At 47.5% G+C, this 22,518-nt stretch overlaps 1 protein-coding gene across 5 annotated transcripts; it reads left to right on the top strand.

Annotated features, from left to right (window-relative positions):
• The first annotated feature begins 82 nt into the window (after positions 1 to 82).
• Positions 83 to 22,114, top strand: ano5b (anoctamin 5b). Of its 5 annotated transcripts, none has more exons than XM_047041845.1 (22): positions 83 to 391; positions 5,148 to 5,195; positions 7,776 to 7,843; positions 10,633 to 10,740; positions 12,522 to 12,590; positions 12,964 to 13,062; positions 13,284 to 13,469; positions 13,639 to 13,758; positions 14,108 to 14,223; positions 14,578 to 14,712; positions 14,907 to 15,012; positions 15,574 to 15,634; positions 15,979 to 16,130; positions 16,477 to 16,551; positions 17,134 to 17,362; positions 17,513 to 17,688; positions 17,975 to 18,072; positions 18,289 to 18,419; positions 18,610 to 18,815; positions 19,030 to 19,232; positions 19,470 to 19,575; positions 19,806 to 22,114. In XM_047041845.1, the coding sequence occupies exons 1-22, from the start codon at positions 316 to 318 to the stop codon at positions 20,028 to 20,030; spliced, it is 2,793 nt and encodes a 930-aa protein (XP_046897801.1). In that variant the 5' UTR covers positions 83 to 315; the 3' UTR covers positions 20,031 to 22,114. The 5 variants fall into 5 exon arrangements, with proteins under 5 accessions (XP_046897801.1, XP_046897802.1, XP_046897804.1 ...); XM_047041848.1 differs by lacking the exon at positions 83 to 391 and adding an exon at positions 3,185 to 3,712; XM_047041846.1 differs by lacking the exon at positions 5,148 to 5,195 and having other exon boundaries at positions 84 to 391.
• Positions 22,115 to 22,518: the final 404 nt, after the last annotated feature.

Here is a 22,518-nt window from a genome sequence, read left to right as displayed (position 1 = left end):
GAATCTATCTAAATTCATTGTAGGGGGTAGATCTGTCCCATTCCGACTACGGGCTCACGCACATTCTGCCGACATAAAATGAGTCTTGGTTGACCACTCCCCTTTATCAACCTAGGTGACAACATCTTAACATAACATAGTTTAACAGATTTACCGGGGCATGTATGTCAGAATTGGCACTTTCGGCGAGGATCCTTCACTGCGACGCGATATTAAAGTGGCGTATTTTCGGCTTAGAAAGATTCGGGGTTCATTAGGGACCGTCAAGTCCACGCGCTTTTCAATCCTTGAAAGGGCGACAGTCCGTCGGCCAGGATGAAACGGATAACGGGAAAGGCGAGGGATGAAACTTTAATAGAGATGAAGAGCGCGACGGATTCCCAAATTGAAGGTAAAGTCGGCGAGGTTCAGGCGAAGCTACCTTGCTTATGTGTTCTTGCATTGGAAGCGTGTGGACGGTGAGATCAAAGCAATCTGGTTACTGTGCTAACGCAATTCAACTGGGATTCAGACAATCCTCTTATTTTGTAATCGTATCTATCATGCTATAAACCCAGTAACTTTTGAACATACAGTTAGCTTTGATAAATAGGTGTTATTGAAAGCATGCAATTGCATGCAGCAATGTTAATACGCGTACTTTTAGGAAAGAGTGATGTAACACGTGTTGGATACTTTCTCCATCCTATTATAACCCCATGGAATGATTCGATTAAATACGCATATCATAGTCTAAACCAGGTGACGTCATGAGCTGTGACGATATAGTTTTTGTATTCTAGCTCCGTCTGCACTGCTTACTGGTACAATGTTGACACACTCAAATATTCACCCCTCACCCCACTACAATAGGCGTACTTGTAATAGCCTATTTGATTTAGGTATATTGCGTGTGTTCACTATTCATGATTACATGTGTTCCAGGTGTGATTCAAAGTCCTAATGATGGATGGCTCCAGTTGATGTTAATGTTGCTGATACTGGATAGTCGTCACTTCTCTGCCCACCGTCCATCTATTCACAGAAATTATGCTATTCCACACGTTAGTCTCTCATCAATACACAGGAATGCTGCATGAAGCCTGCCTGCACTGGGTCTACAGCGAGGCCTCCCCTCTAAAGACAGCCCTGATTAGTACAGTGTAGATCACTTTGCTTGTTCTCCCTTGTTCCTGCTAGGACTGTCCACAGCACATTAAATAGCATGAGCCTCAGCCTCCATCGGGCACCCAACTCATAAACTCTTTACAAACTCCTCTCACTTTTCAGAGAGAGGGAAAATGACAATTAAGAAAGGGCCTGTCCTAAGCATAATGGGAGTCATAGAATTGCAATATCTCCAAACCTGATTATCCATGAGTTCCGCAGGGAAAATATTATTGAGCCATGAACTCATTAAGAATTAATGATGGTACAGTCACCCCGACTTTTACCGCAGTAGTTGTAATATGGAAATATGATCCCAGTTTGCAGTGCATGAAGATAAATTGGAGAGCTTCACCATTTTACCTCTCTGACCACACCCTGGTCTCTACAGCAGTCTCATCATGACCCTCGACACACCGTAACCAGCTTTCTACAGCTTCTATGACGGATGTTTTTCTAACTGCGGTCATTGTTTCAATACCCTTTTAGTAACATCTTTGTGTTTTCATAGCGAGATTGTTTGGGTTTACAATTGAGGATCAATTATTCAAACGAGTTCAGCATTGTGAAACAAATAATCTTTTCTCACATACCACTAGATATGAGTATGTTGTTGTTGAGTAATTCTCACATGACTACAAATAACTAACATTTTAACTTGAAGCAGAAAGCTTATCCAGATGACCTTTTTAGCAGAATGGAAGCTACAGTATGTAGAACAGCCTGAGGTAAATAACAGTAAATAACCCGAACCCTAACCCTAGCACTCTATCTCTCTGAGGAGAAGACCTGTTTTTCTTGTCCAGTGATAATGGTGACATTTAGTGAGAAGTAAACCAAGCAGGTTAATTTAATGACAATCTTTCCTCGGTTCCTTTGTGTCCCTTTCTGTTAAAGTGTCTCGGTTAGTGCTCGTGTTAATGAGGGTTCCCTTGTTACTAAAGGCCTTATGTGATGTTTACAGAGTAGCCTCTCCTTCCAGCAGCCTTGTCCAGGCTGTTATCAGCTCTGCCCAAACCGTCAGGCTCATGAAGGGGGTGGGGGGGTGGGAGGGAGGGTGGCGTGCCGGGAAACTGTTCCTTTGCTCACCTCACCTCGTGTGTGTGTGTTTGTGTGTGTGGATTGTCTGGCTGACTGTCACCTAAGGACTTGGCCAAGCCTGCAGAGGGCTCAGTGCAGCCAGGAGAATAAGTAATCTTTCAAAGCCACTGGGTTTTCAATAATGACACATTTATGTCGGAATTGGTTACATTTCATGTTAGTTATCAACTAATACTACAATCACTTTAAGAACTCTTGTCTTCAACAGCAAAATTACTCAAACTAATTAACCCTTGTTCTGCCTTCGGATCACACTGACCCAACGACCCATCGTTGTGCTGCGACAACTTTACCCAAATACAAAACCAAATAAAAAGCATTTTCTTTTAACCTTCGCGCTGTGGGGGACAGCCCGACAATTAAAATAAAATGCTTCACTTTATTTCTGTCTGAGGTCTCAATGACTGAAGGGTCACAATGACCCGAAGATAACACAAGGGTTAAATACTAAGTGGTTTGGTTTTCTGTTGGTGGCTCAATACAGAGTGCTCCACCACAGAGTAGGCTATGACTTACGATCTACACAATGACTACACTGAATAGGCTCTGAGTTGGAAGAGCTGTCAAAGTAGTGCTCACTAATGTGATGGTGAGAGGGGTGTAATCCTCCACCTTCACTCTGTGTCCCCTGGTAACATCAGCTATTCATTACGCCTAAGTGCTATCAACCTCAAGCTCCCTGCTCGGAGATTTACTGAGAGTGTGCGTGCAGTTCCCATTACCCCATTGGTCAACTTAGACGCACAAACCAAGGCTAGCATGCACATCATGTCTTTTCATTTCAGCGCTTACTCCACATAAGGCGATTTAAATAAGAGTTTTCTCTCCGAGGAAGTTTGGACCTCCTTGTTTGGAGCTCTCTGTCTGGGTTGGGAAGGAGGTGAGGGGGGTTGGAGGGGAGGGAGGGGAGGGAGGGCGTTCAGCTTTGGCTCACTGTCTAGGGGAGGGCCGGCCGTTGCTATGGAAACTGGCACTGTAATTGTAAGGTCTCTTTGATAGTTGGTCCATGCAGACAGGGTAGGGGAACGCAATCTGAATATAGACTGAGCTCTGCACGGGACAACCCAGGGACAACCCTGGCGCAACCATGGTACAACGATGGGGAGGCCTCAGAGAGAAAGAAGGATCTCGAGAAGGAAAGTGAGAGAGAGGATAGGCAAAAAAAGAAGGAGGATACTTTGTGGTGTGTGTGCATGAGTAGATAAAGTATGAGCTGTCCTATCTAGCTGCTCCATGACCTGTTGAGTCCCGGGGAGCTGCTGGAGCATTGCTGCTCAGGCTTCCGGACCTCGTCAAGACCCTGGGCTCCACTGGGACTGTGGGATCCTGGAGATAAGGAGATAAAGAGGAGGGCTCCGGTTCCTCAAGAGAAATAAACAGCTATTGTGTGTATGACGGAGGCGCTTCACACACACCGTTTATGAAAGCAAGTGGTTTTGTAGAAGTTTGATTCTCTCTGTGGCAGGTAAGATGTCTTTCCACAGTGCTCTGGTGACAGTCAAGATAAGGGGAGTCAGGTGGCTGAGCGGTTAGGGAATCGGGCTAGTAATCTGAAGGTCGCCAGTTCGATGCCCGGCCACACCAAAATGACGTTGTGTCCTTGGGCAAGGCACTTCACCCTACTTGCCTCGGGGGGAATGTCCCTGTACTTACTGTAAGTCGCTCTGGATAAGAGCGTCTGCTAAATGACTCAATGTAAATGTAAGATGTCTCCTTTCATTATCATGTCTTTATTCATTTTTCATTATGATATGCTTCATTTGTATAGGTTAGGAAGGAGGCTCAGCCTTTCCTCAAGAAAAAAATGTGTCCGGCCGGAATGTTCTTTTTAGTTTTGACTTAAGCTGTACTGAGAAGATAAAAATGTTAGCAATGAAAGGTCATTTTGCGTCCAAGTATAGTGATACCAGTGTGCTTGTACTGGATGGCTTCCAGTTCAACTTGAACCTTAGAGCAGGACCTTGACCTCTGCTCCTGATCTGTCCCTCTCTGGTCAGGTCTCAGGTCGTAGGGGTCACATAGACCTGCAGGGCTGGACACAGATTGAGATCAGTCCAAAACAATGTCTTTGACTGTGTCTTTTTAATTGGAGAATGGTCTTGTAGTTCAACGTTCAGGCTAATGCGTGGTCAGTAAAGCGAGTCATAATCTCGTCTGATCCTATTTGTGATTTCCATGAGTGTGCACAATGTTAGCATTTCCTCAACCCAGTGGTGAAGAGGTCTGATTATTCGTAGTTCGACTCATTCTGATGTGAGCAGCGTGACTCGGGTCTTGAGTTAAACAATGATGCTATTTATAGTCCAGGCTGCCTTGTGGGTCCTTCATTACAGGAAGCAGAAACGTTTTCTTCGAAAATGATGAAAGTTACAGTTCTCCTGTCTGACTGCAGCAACTCCACATCAACAGGACTGAGCACTACGACCACGCGTGGTTCTGTTTGGTACCATTGTTTTCCTGTGCAGGGACATGTGACTGTTGTGTTTGAGGGCAGCAGGGCAGGTGGGGCTCTCTAACAGGATCAGACTTGGTTTCTCTCGACCAGAATGAACAGCTCTGTTTGGGACACGTGGGATTCTGGTCTCCGCTGTCTTGTGTGCACAGCTGACCCACTCCCTCCAACTCCCCAACTTGCCGTGTGTGTGTGTGTTTGCGTGTATGTGTCGTCTAAAGATGGAGTGTGCCGTGCTGACTAACTGTTTGTATCTCCCTGACTTTCTGTGTGTGTGTGTGTGTGTATCTCCTCTAAAGAAGGAGTATGCCATGCTGACTAACTCCCTAACCTTCCCTAACTCTATCTGTGTGTGTGTGGGGGTGTATATGTGTCTCTTCTAAGGATGGTGTGGCTGTGTTGACTAACTATATCCCTAACGTTCTGTGTGTGTGTGTCTCCTCTGAAGATGGTGTGGCCGTGCTGACTTCATTCAGGATGACCCCCCTCTCCTCAGGTACAGCCAGGTCTGAGGCTTCATGTGACACCTGTCTGGCCGAACCCTTCATGTCATCCTCTTCCCCTCCTTCTGTCCTCATCTCATCCCAAGCTCTCCTACTTTTGATGGACTTTTATTTTCCCTTTTCTCCTCTTTACCTCTCATTTTGTCCTATTCTCTTTCTCTTGTTTTCATCTATTCTCCTCTGCTGGTGTCATAGTGTGTTACTGCTGGTGTCATAGTGTGTTACTGCTGGTGTCATAGTGTGTTACTGCTGGTGTCATAGTGTGTTACTGCTGGTGTCATAGTGTGTTACTGCTGCTGTCATAGTGTGTCACTGCTGCTGGCCTAGTGTGTACCTGGACTTGCTCAGTCAAGTGTAGAATGCTGGCTGGTTTGTCTGGTGCTGGCTGGGTCTGGCCCGGGCTTGTCTGATCTTGCTGGAATGTCCTGCTCTGAGCGAGTGCTGTGTGGTTTCTCTACCATCATCTCCTCTATGAAGCAAGACCCTGGCGAGCCTGTGTCCTTCCAACCCCCTCTCTACCCTCCTCCCACACACCTATCACCCATTGCCCCCCCCACCCCCACCTGTACTGCCTACACTTTACCCTGCTGAAGACTCGCTCGCCGTTGAAGAACTGTGCATTGTTCAATGAGCTTATTGTTCTCCATGTGGCACAGTGAAGGACATGATTAGCCTACACGTTCCTGCTGATTCACACTGTCATGTCAAGTACTGGAACTTTAGTGAAGTTGGTGTGTGTGTATGTGTGTGTGTTTCTAATGTGCAACTGTACACTGGTCTCTTTTTTTAACTGATAATGGATGAGTTTACTGTTCCCTCCCTCATCAGGGGCTTAACAGTGTCACCTAGAGCAGTATGGAGCTGGCTGACTGGCTGGCTGGAGGTGTGTTTACTGTAAGTGGGTGTTTCACTGACGTGTCGATCACAAGCACCTCTCCTCCAGCTGGGCTTCATGTCAATGTGTTCCAGTTTGGGACTAAGGTGGTGTTTTGGTGTTACGTCATCATCATCATCACACAGAAGTGTGTGTGTGTGTGTGTGAGCCCCACTGCAAGCCTGTGTTTTATATGGATCCTTTAATGGAGACGCTAACAGAAGGCTGTGTGTTCATCTGCCTCCACTCGTGCGTGTGTGTGTGTTTGTATTCATGTTTGTGTCTATCTCTATTCACATGTGTGTCTCTCTCCATTTGCAAGAGCGAGAGAGAGAGAGAGAGAGAGAGAGAGAGAGAGAGAGAGAGAGAGAGAGAGAGAGAGGAGAGAGAGAGATCCTTGACGCTGCCTGGCCTGGGCTAACAGCTGGTCTGGTTAGCAGGACGTTCATGGTCATTGGGCCCACTGGCCATGATATTTTGTTTGCTTTGCTTTGCAGCAGCAGCAGCAGCACAGTCAACATTACCTCACACAGAGAGAAAACCCCCTCAGCCAGCTCTGCTCTGCTAACGCAGCATTCCACCAGGCTGAGTCTCTTTGCCTTCCTCCGTACTCTGGAGCTGGCCAGCCAGCCCACACCCTCTGGACTCTCATTGGCTCAAGGTGGTGTCCGTCACACCTCTGGATTTTAAACTATGCCCTTCATCCAATCCCAGGAGAGCTGTTGTTTCTTAAGGGTGAAGTGTGTCCAGTCAGGGGAGGCCTGGCTGCACCCCCTCCCCCCTTTTCTGCATGTTCCCATCCTCCCCCACAGGAAGTGCTGCTTCCCAGAGCTCAGAAACAGGAGGAGAATTACTCTGAGCAGCCCCTCTGACACATGAGAACATTTCCACTGCCAGACTGGGGGAGAGAACTGCAAGAATGCTGTGTGTGTGTGTGTGGTGTGTGTCTTGCTATGTAAAAGACTGAGTTAGGTATGAATCTGACATGACTGTGTACTCCAGGTTTCAGTGATTCAACCTCAGAGAGATTACAGAATTCATAAAATGATGATTGTGTCATCCGTACTCGGTAGTACCCATCTCTCTCTCTCTCTCTCTCTCTCTCTCTCTCTCTCTCCTCTCTCTCTCTCTCTCTCTCTCTCTCTCTCTCTCTCTCTCTCTCTCTCTCTCTCTCTCTCTCTCTCTCTCTCTCTCTCTCTCTCTCTCTCTCTCTCTCTCTCTCCCAGCCTTACTCACAAGTCATCCTCAGTGTGTGGTATTAACCCTGCGGGGGGCGTGTCTGTTTCCTACCCAGATGAGAAAAGCGGTAACCTCTCTCTCTCTCTCTCTCTCTCTCTCTCTCTCTCTCTCTCTCTCTCTCTCTCTCTCTCTCTCTCTCTCTCTCTCTCTCTCTCTCTCTCTCTCTCTCTCTCTCTCTCTCCTCTCTCTCTCTCTCTCTCTCTCTCTCTCTCTCTCTCTCCCAGCCTTACTCACAAGTCATCCTCAGTGTGTGGTATTAACCCTGCGGGGGGCGTGTCTGTTTCCTACCCAGATGAGAAAAGCGGTAACCTCTCTCTCTCTCTCTCTCTCTCTCTCTCTCTCTCTCTCTCTCTCTCTCTCTCTCTCTCTCTCTCTCTCTCTCTCTCCCAGCCTTACTCACAAGTCATCCTCAGTGTGTGGTATTAACCCTGCGGGGGGGGCGTGTCTGTTTCCTACCCAGATGAGAAAAGCGGTAACGGGATCAACAACATGGCTGACCGAGGGAACATGCTGCCTGGACACACAGAGGTAAGGAGACCTTACACACACACACACACACACACACACACACACGTGTGTTTAAAACCTCTGCTTCAGGAATACATGTAACAACTTCATACACACACAGAGGCAAGAAACCCTACACCAAAACACACACGCATGAACACACACACAGAGCCAGAAGCAAGGACTCCCTACACACACACACACACACACACACAGCAGGCCTGCACCTCCAGTCAGACCCCCTTCCCAGCCCGTTCCACAGCCCCAGACCCTGCCACCTCTGCAGGCTAGACACCCACACAGCATCCCTCATCTGACCTGCAGGCTTATCAGCAGCACTGATTTCATCATGATGTCATTTCCTCTAGGAGTGTTCATCTGTCTTCCTGTTTCACGACATAGACTTTGTTGACCCACTAGTGCCTGACTGGCTGGCCCTTAATGACATTTCAACAGCAACTAAAGCACAGAGCATGCAGCTTATTTAGCCTGCGTGATAAGGTCTAGGGTTATCATGGGAGCTGTGAATGAACCATTGCCCTCAAGGTTCTGTGTCAGTGTGCGGAGGGAGTGATTGTCTGGCGGAGGTTTAACTCTTGCTCCCTTTTCAACTGGGATCAATATGCCCTACTGAGGCTTCTGTCGTGATAAGGAGAGCTGGAGGTACAGCAGGAGGTTGTTTTGCTCTGCGTGTGTTTGTGTGTGTCTGACATCAGACTCTTGAAACACTGCCCTGCTCAGTCAGAAGATTGATGTGTCTCGTGCGAACTGCTGTCGTGGCAACATTTAGCTTTCCCCATGGTTACACCCAGACTGACAGTTACACTGCCTCTCTGGAACCTAATTAATTATTCATTCAACGGATTTACCCTTTCGTATTTAAAGCTTAGATGTATTTCATATATTTATACTTTCTCTCACTTGATCGTGTGAGTCATTTAGTGAAGTTGGTGTGTGTTTCTGAAAACAATTACCAATTGTACACTGGTCACTGATTAAGTTTACTGTTCAGGAGAGATATTCACATCTACCTGGTCCAGGAGTGTTAGTACCAGAGGATGGTCTGGGCCAGATGATGTGTTCTTACAGGACAGGTTAACAGTGTCACCTAGAGCAATATAGAGCTCACTGACTGACTGACTGAATGGAGGTGTGTTTACTGGTGTCTCACTGACACGTGTATCACAAGCACTTCTCCTCCACTCTGTATTTCATGTAAATGTTGAACCACATTTTGCGGCTTGTAATCAGCTTCCTACCCACTTCCTTCCTGTCTGAGAGTCATGCTGGGGGAGCAGGTGCAGAGGGTCTCTCATGTACACCCATGGAGGGGTCTGCAGGCTAGGAGCTGACTGACTGACTCATGGTCTGACTGACCATTCTGGTCTGTAGGCTGGGTTATAGCTGGGTGGACTTTTTCTTTGTTTGGTGTTACATATCTGGCAACCTTTTAACCTGGCAACCCACTTCCTGTGATATAACCTTAGTTATTTTAAAGGATATGACTATAGGCCTTTCCCCCCTCCTGTGCTCCACCCTGCGTTCTTCAACAACTTGTATGCTCTCCTCTCTTCTTTTCTCCTCTCTTCGTTTGCTCCACTTGACTCCTCAGCCCCTACCCTTTTGTTTGGTTTCCACTTCTCCTTCTCTCCTCTTTGACCTCTCTTCATTTCTAGACCTCTCTGCTACAATCTCTGCTATTCTTCTCCTTTCGTTCCCTCCTCTTTCCTTGTTTCTGTCTGAGGCCCCTTCCTCCCCCCTCAGCCCAGGCTCAACCTCAGGGAAGCTGCCAATAAACAAATGAACTGGCACAGTGCGGTGTGTACCTCGCTGTGGGCACCCACACAAGAGCACTGTCCTGCAGTGTCTAGGCTGTGTGTCGGCTGCCACATCCAGAATGTTAAGTGGGGGGAGACAGGAGGGAGAGTGTGGTGACTTCTGCTAACAATGTGGAAGGGGATGAGGAGGGTGGAAACGAAGTCCAAATAGCACAGATGTTGTTAGCTGCTAGCTAGGGGAACTCGAGCACCAGCCTGTGGCTGTTTGTTTCGGTTTCTACCTCCATAAAAGCAGAAACCAGATGCCAGGCTGTGGGAGTGTTATAGGAGTGTAGACAGATACTCTGAGACCACATAGCAACCATGAGAAAGGCAGACTAATGCCTCCCTCTGGCTCCCTCTGGGTCCTGGTCTGACACCCAGGCACCACAGGGAGGAGACATGCTCCTCAGCCCAGGCTAAGGTCACAGCCAGTCCCCAGTGGCTCGGTCAGTTGGGCAATGGGAGTTATGCTGCTCTTGCAAAATCTAAATCCAAACTTTGAATTCTTTCTGGTTTGTAATGTTCAATTTTGTACGATAGCTCTGTAATCATGGTATTGCATGGCTCTTTGAATTAAAGAGCTCGCTATGGTAGGAGTTCATATATAGATGGTTAACAGTAAGGCCAAAACAACATCATTTCAGACTCTGGTTCTGTACTGTAAGTCCGATTGTGCACCCTAGTCTTGGCCAAGTTTAGTATAATAACAGGCCTGGCCTTTACCAGTCACTGGAGGGAGTCCAAAAGTCACTGCCCGTGTTTGCTTCGGTTGCTTCAAAATAACTATGATCTCGCCTCCGCTCGCTTTCTAAACACACATATCTTTCAGACTAAATCAAACATTCATGTAACTTGAATCTGTGATTGTGTGTTAGTGTTCGAGTGGTGTGTGTTTGCTTCCCAACTCGTGTTTGTTGACGTGTGCCAGGGTTAGTGTGTGGGTGTATGTGCTAGTTCTGTTTGTAACATGTGATTGGGACTCCCCTGCAGACAGACAATCTGAATCAGAACAAGGACACAGTGTTCTTCAGGGACGGAGTCCGCAGGATCGACTTTGTCCTGTCCTACGTCGACGACAGGGACGGAGAGAAGAAGCAGGTGAGCACATGTGACCACCGTCACACTCGTGTCACAGCTGATGGTGACCCACGACCCTGGCACTCATCCCCCTCTGACACTTCAAACACTGCATCACCCTGCTGGGCCTCAATCTGAGCTGTTCCTACGCACGAGCGGGACATCGGATACTTTATCGGGACATGAGATACTGCTCATGATTAATAAATGTGCTGTCGTGTACATGCTTATGTACGTCTGCCCTTTCCAAGAACCAGCGAGTAAATAGTTAACCCCCCGGAGGTCTAATTTAGCTAATACACCAACACACAAAGAGACAGACAGCCTTGTGTGTACACAGAGACCCAGGGCACACAGAATGGAGTGGAAATAAAATCACCCTGTGGACTCTGACAGAGTTCATATGAACATGATATAACCCAGGGACAGGCCTTAGCCAGGGCAGCTGCTGGTGGACAGAACAGTCTGCTGACCTGAAAGAGATAGAAATCATGCCGGGGCTAAACTGTAGTCTCTATTGAAATAGAGTGGCTGTCTAGGAAAGGGATGACTGCACCTGGGAACACCCCACCCACCCACTCACCCCACCACACCACCATAGAGCAGGCCCAACAGGCTACCTTCCTTCCTCTCTTTCTTTAAGAAACCTCTTGAGAGGAAACTACAGAATGTTCTCTGTGTAGATTGCAGTTGTGTGATTAGATCTGAGATTCTAAACTCAAGCACAGCACGAAGACTCAGCTCTGTGTCATGTGATGCCAAGTCACATATTCTGAGGTGACTCACGTTCAGGGTGGAGTAAGGGCGGCAGGGAGGAAGTGGTTGACAGGAAGTTGTCCTGAGATGCGCTATTGCATTCGTTTGGCTGGTTCAGCTGATTTTGGCTTGATCACATGGCCAGGCTTTTCCACAGTTAACCTAGTTCCTGGGCACCATTGCAAAACCCACCTCAAAGGCCGTGACTGAACTGCAAGACCAACCATCAGTCTCAAAGTATTGAAAGAACAATTCATGAATTGACTCAAGGAACTCACAAAGATACAATAATGTGGGTCAGTGGGGGTACGAGAGAGTAGCTAGGTAAAGATGTAAGGTGTTTGAACGGATAGAAAACAAAAGGCCAGCGCTGCCACACAATCAAAGGGTGTTGAGTGGAGCAAGCTCTTCCTGAGGTAGAGGAAGCCAGGGACCGTGACCTGGCCCCGGAGTGCCCAGCAGCACTGGCGACCTCCTCACCTCCCCTCACCACCCTGCCAGAGGAGAACAGAGCATGCAGCACGGCACACTGGGAGGCGGCGGTCACAGAACCACAACACTTCTGCTTTCATACTCAGTCTGCCACAATGTGACTGGCTGGAGACAGTTAACTGTAGCAGGAGAAGGAATGAAGATAGGATGGAAGAAGAGAGAGATACAGTGACAGATTGCCTGGACTCAGAGGGCAATGCATGTTTGCCTTGGCACCTAATTTGCATTTAATCATTTAGCGGGCACTTTTATCCAAAGCGACTTACAAAAAATAACAAAAGGAGCATAGGTCAATGATCATAAACAACGAGATAGTCAACGAGATAGCCAAAACATGAAGCATACATTGTGAGAAGCAAGTTCACAATTTCAAACAAGCCAATGGGAAGAACCACTAGAGCATGTAGTTAAACAAGTTGCAATTAAACGACATGATCCTCGAAAGTGCTAGAGTGTACCTGGAGGAAAGCAAGCAACAAAAATAGAATTCACAGTGAGTACAAGTGATAAATGTGTGTGTGTGTGTGTGTGTGTGTATGTGTGTGTGTGTGTAGGAAAGAAGGAAGCAGTTTGAGGCCAACCTCCTCAAGGCAGGGCTGGAGCTGGAGACTGAGGATAAATCGGTAAGCAACTCAACTGTAGTGTTCTGGCGCCCCCTAGTGGGGTGAGTGTGCAGGTACAGCCCTTTCCCCTAAACACCTTTAAAGGGGAGGACCACTCATCAGCTCTTCATCTCCGCAATTACTAATCTAATCTCATTTCATTTGTATAGCCCTTCATAAAAGGGCTTTGCTTATGCTCAAAGACATCAAATGTGTGTCATCATCATCCTACTGCAGCTTGTGTCGGTTGGAACCTAAGAGATCCCTAGCACAATCTTTCTCCCCCTCTTACTCCCACTCTCTCCCTCTCTCTCCCTCTCTTCCATCCTCCCTCCCCCCATCTTTTCCTTTCTTCCTGTCTCGCTCCCTCCCCCTTCCCTCTCCCCGTCCCCAGGACTCTGATGATGGGAAGACGTACTTCCTGAAGGTCCACGCTCCGTGGGAGGTCCTGGCCACGTACGCAGACGTGCTGAAGATCAAGGTCCCCTTCAAGGTAGCCCTGTTCACGTCCGCGCCTGGGCTCTCCTACACGGTGTACGGCCAACCTTCCTGGTCACCATTTCATTTCCTTTAGGATTTCATTCATTTAATTTTGCCCCTTTCATTTAGGAAATCAAATGCCACAGTGGTCATCAACACAATGTACGTTTGTCCATCCATGTTTAGATGTTTATTTCAGATGAATGTTGAACTTGTGACCCCCCCCCCCCCCAGGCCAGCGACATGATCCACACCCAGGAAGTTCCCCTGGAGTGGCTGTCCCGCCCCTTCCGCCTGCCGGAGAGGGTGATGCGCCCCGAGCCCGACTACTTCACCTCGCCCTTCGACAAGGGCAAGATCGACTTCTTCCTCATCAACGACAAGGAGACCTTCTTCCCTCCCTCCACGAGGAACAGAATAGTGAGTACTGCGACGGCGTCCACGTGGAAGGTCAGAGGTCGCGGGTGTTTTCCACAAACACTGTCTGCCCCTCTTCCACTTCCCCCCCCTCTCTCTCTCTCTGTCTCTCTCTCTCTCTCTCTGTCCAATTGATTTGTGTTGTCAACCAGTGATGTCACTTCCTGTCCAGGTGTACTACATCCTGGCCCGCTGTCCGTACTACAAGGAGGACCGCAAGGAAAAGGACAAGAAGGGGATCAAGCGGTTACTTAGCAACGGGACCTACACTGCCGCCTTCCCGCTTCATGATGTAATAAAGAAACTCTTCTGACCTGAACTTCTATTTCTACTTTTCTTCTATGTTGACTTTTTAGCCCTTTTTTGGGCGGACACTTATGTAAACCACCTCACAATTTGTAAGTTGCCGTTTGTCATGAGTAAGTGAACAAACTATATTCCAGTCATCATCTGTGAAGTCTTCTGAATAAGAACAAGTGGCACAAGCAGTCCCCTTCCTCCCATGCACATACACATATTCATATCAGGAAGGAAATGGGCCCAAGACAGTGTAAACTGTGTTAGGGGTCTTTTGAAATACGAACTTGAAACTTCACAAAGCTACGTTTATGAAATGCTACCTTCCTTTCCTGTGTTCCCAGTGTCGATACTGGAAAAGGGCGAGGAACACGGAGTGTGAGAGTGAGAGATACAACCTGTACAGACACTGGGCCGGGTTCCTCAGCTTCTACAAAGAGCAGCCTCTCAACCTCATCAGGTGACACAGCATCACAGGGGTCACCGGAGGGCTGGATCTGACCTGAGGTCAGATTGACAGAAGAAGTACTACCATGGGTTTGTTTAGCCATGCACTGAGTCAGTGTATGGCACCCATCAGAGAGCTGTGCTAATCTGCAGATCTATAGCAGGTGATTCACCTCAGGTGGCTCAGTGCCTGGGTGGAACCATAATCATGGTAGAACTTCTACTGTCTGGACCTGGACGTTTCCAGCTCTCCATCTAACCTCCATCGTGACTTAGTTACTCATCCAGTTTAAGAGAATGGATCATGTCTCAAGACAAAGTGCCACTCTAAACCCCCACTGCTGTCACCCATATGTGCTGCCCACAGGAAGTACTACGGGGAGAAGATTGGGATCTACTTTGCGTGGCTGGGTTTCTACACGGAGATGCTGTTCTTCGCTGCGGTGATGGGTGTCATCTGCTTCACCTATGGAGTCCTGAGCTACGACGACAACATTTCCAGGTCAGAACCACCAGGGGGCAGAGTTGAGCAGCTTTTCAACTGCTAGGGATCATTTACCACAACAGACTGGCTTTCTCATCATCTCACTTTCTTAAACACACACAAAGCATAAAGAGACTATATATACACACAACCCAGTATTACTGGAGGTCTGTAAAAGTGTTGTTTTCCCAGTTCTGTTCTTGTCACCCCAGTAAAGAGATCTGTGATGCAGACATTGGAGGCAGTATAGTGATGTGTCCGCTCTGTGATAAGAAGTGCAGCTACTGGAAACTCAACTCTACCTGCCTGTCTTCCTGGGTGAGACCACATGGGCCCCTTACCTCACAGGCACTCAGCCCCTTTCCTCACCACCCTCATCCTTTTGTCTCACCCCTCCCCTGTGGAGGCAGCACATATCACCCTCCCCCATCACACTTTACTCTCACCCTCCTCCTCCCCCTCCCCTCTCCTATATTCCTCACCTCTTTCAAACTAGATGCTATCAAACAGTCAAATCAAGGGGCAGATTGATTGGATGTTTTATTGAACAGTGGATCAATATGATTGATTCCCACTCCTGATATTATATGAATACAATTTCAACATCAATAATCATACAATATTCGGCATATAATTCGATTTTTTTGTGCTCTAAATGAATAGCCCATGTATTTGCCTTCTCCATGTTATCCATATTTCTCAGGACAACTCTGATAGAAGTCATTGTTGGAACCGGACCTGTCAATCAAACAGCCCATAGAGACAGTACATGCTGAGACTGCATGCACTGTCTCGCTCCCTGTTGCCAAGCCACAGCGTGTCACTTCCTCCGGGTTGCTAAGAAACTCACCCTGCTGTCCTCCTTGTTCTCTCTTCCAGCAATCCCATCTGTTTGACAATGAGGGAACGGTGTTCTTTGCCATCTTTATGGGGATCTGGGGTGAGTGTGTCTGCTTCCCTGTCTGGGACCGAGTTGAACCTGTTTAAGAGAGAGGAGGCAGCCTGCTCTGGGAGGCAGGCAGATGGCTGCTGGGAAGACTGCTGCACAGCACAGCCTGGAGCCTCCTCCTGGTCCCTAGTGAAGCCCTGAAGCCTTCCCAGAGCAGCCCCACAGAGTATACTCTTTAATCAGTCTCCTCCAGGCTGTTAAATGAGTGTAACTGGCCTGTTCTGATGCCCCCCTCGCCCTCCTCGTAGAGAGTGTGAGCCCAGCTCTGCAGGGAGGGTGCTAACCTGTGTACTGTATCGTCCGTGTGTGTGTGTATGTGTGTGTGTGTGGGTTAGTGACCCTGTTCCTGGAGTTCTGGAAGCGGCGACAGGCCCGGCTGGAGTATGAGTGGGACCTGGTGGATTTAGAGGAGGAGCAGCAACAGCTGATGATCCGGCCCGAGTTTGAGATCAAGTGCACCGGCCGCAGGCTCAACCGGATCACGCAGGTACCAGCAGTCCTCCCAACCAGGCCCAGGGCCTGTCGCTCACCCAGGTACCAGCAGTCCTCAGGCCCAGGGCCTGTCGCTCACCCAGGGGTCTAGTCTGCATGTGCTGTATGCCCACGAAGACCAATCATATGCCCACCATCAAATGATGGCTTGGTATATAGTCAGTATGCTCACTCCTAAACAGTCCTAGACTACAGCAATGCTCTCACACCGAATAGACTGTATTGAATGAACTGTTTATGTTCGACCGCTTTAATTTGATTGCATGTGACGATCTTTAGATGCTACATTTGTGCAACAGTGGGTTTGGATTGCCTTTTAACTGAACTTCTTCTTTGAACAGGAAATGGAACCATATCTCCCTGCCACCAGCAAGTGTGCACGCTTCTGTCTGTCTGGAGCTACCGTCCTCTTCTGGGTAAACTACTACAATACATGATACATGGTGTGTGTGTGTGTGTGTGAGTGTGTTAGATATACCTCAGTGAGGTTCCCAGTACATTGTGTGTGTGTGTGAGTGTGTTAGATATACCTCAGTGAGGTTCCCAGTACATTGTGTGTGTGTGTGAGTGTGTTAGATATACCTCAGTGAGGTTCCCAGTACATTGTGTGTGTGTGTGAGTGTGTTAGATATACCTCAGTGAGGTTCCCAGTACATTGTGTGTGTGTGTGAGTGTGTTAGATATACCTCAGTGAGGTTCCCAGTACATTGTGTGTGTGTGTGTGTGTGTGAGTGTGTTAGATATACCTCAGTGAGGTTCCCAGTACATTGTGTGTGTGTGTGAGTGTGTTGGATATACCTCAGTGAGGTTCCCAGTACGATGTGTGTGTGTGTGAGTGTGTTGGATATACCTCAGTGAGGTTCCCAGTACATTGTGTGTGTGTGTGAGTGTGTTGGATATACCTCAGTGAGGTTCCCAGTACATTGTGTGTGTGTGTGAGTGTGTTGGATATACCTCAGTGAGGTTCCCAGTACATTGTGTGTGTGTGTCCTCTCCAGATGTCTCTGATCGTGGCCTGCATCATCGGCGTGATCGCCTATCGTCTGGCGGTGTTTGCGGCCTTCGCCAGCATCATGAAGGACAGCCCCACCAGGAAGATCCAGCTGCTGGGCTCGCTCATCACGCCTCAGCTCGCCACCTCGGTCACCGCCTCCTGCATCAACTTCGTCATCATCATGATCCTCAACTTCTTCTACGAGAGGGTGGCCATCTGGATCACTGACCTTGGTGAGGCCATGTTCCTGGTGTTGTCACTTCCATAAGAAGGGTTTATACAGGGCTTCTCCTTCTACTTGTAGTCCCACTGAATCGAATGTCTTTGATCAACGTAGAAATGTTTTGTGATCGATCTTCTCTCTCTCTCTCCGTACATCTCAGAGATTCCCAAGACCCACCTGGAGTACGAGAACAAGCTCACCATGAAGATGTTCTTCTTCCAGTTCGTCAACTACTACTCTTCCTGCTTCTACGTGGCCTTCTTCAAGGGCAAGTTTGTGGGTCACCCTGGCGACTACACCTACATGTTTGGGTGGAGCAAACTGAGGAACGAGGAGGTGAGATCTGACCCCAGCTCCACTCTCTGTAGGTTCAGCCCACACCTAGGTTAGAGGATGAGGTCAAAATTCCAAGTGGAGAAAATGTTCAATTTCATCATGGATGTCCATCAATCAAATCTCTTGGCTGTTGGCTCTGGAAGTCTTCCTAATGTCAGTATTTAGTTGTTTGTGACCCCCAGTCTGATTAATGATAGTGAAATAAGTCCTGAAAGTTTGTGTCACACCTGTGCTGCTGAGAGTAGAGTGCAGGAGGGAGTTGAGGTGACTTGTCTGTGTTCCCCAGTGTGACCCGGGAGGCTGTCTGATCGAGCTGACCACCCAGCTGGTCATCGTCATGGTAGGGAAGCAGCTGTGGGGGAACATCCAGGAAGCCCTGCTGCCGTGAGTCACCCCTGACCCCCTTCCTCCTCACCCCTCTGTCTGTCTACTATGAAGTATAGACACGTTAAGCTTGGGCATTAACACTAGGGATCACAAGATCATAGATGGGCATGCAAAATACCCTTATTTTAGATGGGCTACTTTCTCCATCGTGTCTAACGCTTCCCTTCCTGTTCCTACCCCTATCCCTCCTCCTGTCCTCCCCTCCTCCTCCAGTCTGATGCGTAACTGGTGGGGCAGCAGGAAGGCCCGTAACCACCCTGAGCAGCAGTACAGCCGCTGGGAGCAGGACCATGACCTGCTGAACTTCACCCAGCTGGGCCTCTTCTACGAGTACCTGGAGATGGGTGAGGATGACGCTCCCCCAAGCAGCAGAGGAGTCATGCCCTCACACACTTCCTTCCTTCACTCCCTCCCTCTCTCCTTAACTCTGTACTTCCCTCCCTTCTCCCTGTCTCCCTCCGCCTCTCCCTACTTCCCTCTCTCCCTCCGCCTCTCCCTACTTCCTTCCCTCCCTCCTCCCGTTCCAACCTCTAGTCATCCAGTTTGGCTTCATCACCCTGTTCGTGGCCTCCTTCCCCCTGGCTCCTCTCCTGGCTCTGTGCAACAACATCCTGGAGGTGCGCGTGGACGCCTGGAAGTTCACCACCCAGTTCAGACGGCCTGTGGCGGCCAAGGCACGCAACATCGGAGCCTGGCAGGAGATCCTCAACGTGGTGGCCATCTTGTCTGTAGTCACCAACGTAAGTCGATGGCCAGCCATCTTGTCTGTAGTCACTCATTTGAGTGGGAGGTGGCCATCTTGTCTGTAGTCACTTACCTATTTGGGAGGGAGGACAGGACTGGTTGATGATGTCCCTCGTGCATTACAGTCTATGACCTCAGTGTTATAATCTCCTGTGCATATTGTAATTTCTCTCTTCTGTCTAATTCTTTCTCTCCACCCCCCCTCCAAAGGCCTTCATCATGGCCTTCACCTCAGACATGATTCCCCGGCTGGTCTACCTGTACGCCAACCATGATAGTCACGAGGCATCTATGAGTGGCTACGTCAACAACAGTCTGTCAGTGTACAACATCTCCCAGATCCCCCTGTACAGCCAGCCAGAGGAGGGGGAGAGTCCGGCCTGGTACAACAACCAGACCATAACCACCTGCAGGTACACACACACACATTGACCCACACAGACCCAGTGCTGAGTGAGCCTCCTATAACACTTTCAGGAACACACAGAGAGCGGCACAATGTCCCCTTATTGTTGAGTTAATCAGTGTTTCGATCAGCAGCTGCTTTTAGGTACCTGCGTTCATTGGAAAAATAAAATAAAAGGTGTTGACACAGTGGTTTGGAGAGAAGACTGTGTGCGTTGATTGTGTTCTTGTGTGTGTTTGTTCAGGTATAGAGACTATCGCTACCCTCCCGGACACCCCAGGCAATACGCACACACCATGCAGTTCTGGCATATTCTGGCCGCCAAGCTAGCCTTTATCATCATAATGGAGGTAAGACTCACCAAGGTAAAGCCTAACATAATGTGCTGTGGGAGATTGTTTGGTATAGTGTGTGGTGACAAAGTGTCCTTAGTTGATCAATCAATAAGCAATTGTGCAGGTAGGTTAGTAATTAGCCTTGACCAATCCTGTTATACCTCCGTACACCCATTCTGTAACTCCTGTCTCCTTTTTTCCTCCCCCTGCCCTCCTTCACCTCTACTCCCTCCTCTTCACCCCAGCACGTGGTGTTTGTGGTGAAGTTCTTTGTGGCGTGGATGATCCCTGACGTGCCGTCGGAGGTGAAGGCCCGAATCAAGCGGGAGCGCTACCTGATCCAGGAGTACCTGCACAACTACGAGGTGGAGAAGCTGAAGATCCAGCTGAGCCAGAGCTTCACCGTCGACCCCCCGTCCCATCTCAGATCCTCCTCAGAAAAGTGTGAAGTGCTGTCCGAGTGCCTGTAACCCCCCCCCCCCCCATTACTCCTTGCCCTTTGACCCACCCACCCCCCACCCCACCCTTTGGAATCTTTCTGCGTCTCCCCGAATTCACCTTTGCTGAAAATGCGGGATCACATGTAAAGGGCTTCCCTAATAAGGTTAACGGTATATATTCTCTTCAGTTTTTCATATTTCGTTTTCATTTTTTTTACATTTTGTTTCTTCTGTACGATTGTGAAGTAGCTGCCAAACTTGAATCCTATATTAGGACCTGCTTTGAGGCAGCATCCTCACTTCAGTTTCGATTCATGTGAGAATGATTCCTGGAGCTTTTTAAATGAGTGCAATCCTGAGGAGCAGTTGCTGATTGTGGCCCGCAGTAAGCCTGGTGAAGTATGTGCCAATTAGATAAGTCTGAAATCATCAGATGATGATGATTCAGTGGTTTGATAAAAAAGATTTAGTGTTCTCCATATCATAACTGCATCATAAATGATATAATCATTGAACGTATGATTTCAAATATGTTAATGAGTTCAGCACAGACTGCCTTCGAAGAGCAAAATGCTTTGGCTTTCATAGCATCTGCCGTGTACTTTGACCTAGAAAAACGAAATTAATGATAGAATGTAATATCTTAAATATGAAATCCCTTGACAGTAATGCAATGCGTGCAATGTTTAGAAAAATGTTGCTTTTAAAACTCTAAGTAAAGAAGCAGTGACTTCAGCCTGGGGAAAGAGACAACAATGGTGGAAGGATGTGCTGCTGTATGGACCTCTAGAGCCAAAGGGAGGGTTAATGTCAGTGGATCTTAAACTGGGGGTTGGGGGGGTGGCTGCAGGTGGTTATCAGTTTTGAAAAGGGATCCTGACTGAAATTGTTTGAGGACCAAGAAGTACCGTTATCTCCCTCTGGGTTCTGCCATCGTAAATGTCTGCTACTTCAAAAGTGTTGAAGTGTCGACCCACTAACTGCCATAGTGGAAAGGATGTTTGCTGGCGGGTTTACACTCCAAACATTGGGGGTTAGTAATGGGACCAAAATATACTTTTGACAATGTGGTGAGTCGATATATACACTCACAGACTTGTTGAAGGTAGGCATATACACTCGTACAGATCTGTCCTGTCTTAGTCAGACCACTCATCCTAAACAAGCAACAGTCAATGTGTCTACTGCTAGTCTTTGAAGTTCACCATCCTTACCAGGTGTATCTGTCAGTGGACTGTTCAGTCCAGACTTCAAGATAGGAGGACAATATGTTACTGTCTGCTTTCCAACACAGAAACCTTATTGGATATTTTTCTAATTGCAGTTGAGACAGGATCAAATTGCTGAAAAATTATAATAAATGTGTTCAAGATTCCTGCATTGCTGGTCGGTAGACAGGAAGTGAACTTTTCATGTGAATGTGCATATTAAGGAATCTCCAGATTAAAGGCAGACTTGATTGTGGGAGTTGTGGTTTGTAAGTTAGCTTGTTGTACATATTGTATTTGTAAAGTACGCTATATGAAGTTAATGCAACTATATAACATGAATACAATTCACCTTATAATTTATTGCTCAGAAACACAATCAGATTATCCACATGCTTAAGTCCACCATTTACATATTTCAAATAAATGAATAAGCTTAGCAGCTCCGGTGTTTTAGCTAGCACACGGCTGGAATACGGCTTGTGACACTGCTACATGTCTTCTATCTCAGGTTAACCATCCTTCCAGTGTCTGACACACACACCTCTCAGCCATATGCTGAAAGACATGCTGGAGGAGAGAGGTTGTATCTGTGAGGAGGAAGATACAGGACCAACTGACCAATGCCTTAAACATCTGTTTTTTCAGCAGCTTCTCATATATACTGCAATGTCACTTTCTTGTAATGTTTTTAAAAGCATGTTTGTCATATCGTTTCATGGTCACTAACACTTTCTCTCTACTTGACATCCTATGTATGTGATGTGTATTGTCTTGCTTAAAGGTGCATGCATTGCTAGATTGTGCTTGTTTGTCTAGTCCCATTGACAACAAATATTATTAACGTCAGCTCTCAGATGGACAGAGAATGTTGTTTGAATATTACCAATAAATAAGGAAACATAACCGTTTTTTGTTCTCTTATGTATGAATACAGTACGTTTGAAGACTGTGTCAATACTGATGGCCACCAGATGGTGGTCTAACCCTTCATATGAATTTCCATTTTTAACAGAGACCTTTAGTATTGAGTCTGCTCTGTGTTTTATTATTTAAGTTTGGATTAATTTAATAGCCTTTTTTTGTTACATGGTCTGTTCAGATATTGTTATGGACAAAATCATGCTCGCCTGGTTCATTTTGATCACACAGGGATAACATTTTACACGGGAATGACGTACCGTGTAGGCCTTTAGTATGGATTAATAGAAGGTGTATGAACTGAGGTTAAATATTAATAATATTGTTTGTGTTTTGTGAGTGAGACAGAGAGAGAAAAATAGGGAGAGAGAGACTGAGAAGGAGGAGGT

The sequence above is a fragment of the Hypomesus transpacificus genome, chromosome 19 (assembly GCF_021917145.1).
Source record: "Hypomesus transpacificus isolate Combined female chromosome 19, fHypTra1, whole genome shotgun sequence".
Taxonomy (NCBI): Eukaryota; Metazoa; Chordata; class Actinopteri; order Osmeriformes; family Osmeridae; genus Hypomesus; species Hypomesus transpacificus.
Note: the sequence above shows the minus strand (reverse complement) of the source record. Positions and strands in the feature narration are given on the sequence as shown.

Coding starts and splice junctions, on each gene's coding strand:
- ano5b (XM_047041845.1), top strand. CDS start 316: ATGAAACGGATAACGGGAAAGGCGAGGGATGAAACTTTAATAGAGATG. Junction 15,013..15,573: donor CTACCTGCCTGTCTTCCTGG/GTGAGACCACAT, acceptor TCTCTCTTCCAG/CAATCCCATCTGTTTGACAA. Junction 19,233..19,469: donor CAGACCATAACCACCTGCAG/GTACACACACAC, acceptor GTGTTTGTTCAG/GTATAGAGACTATCGCTACC.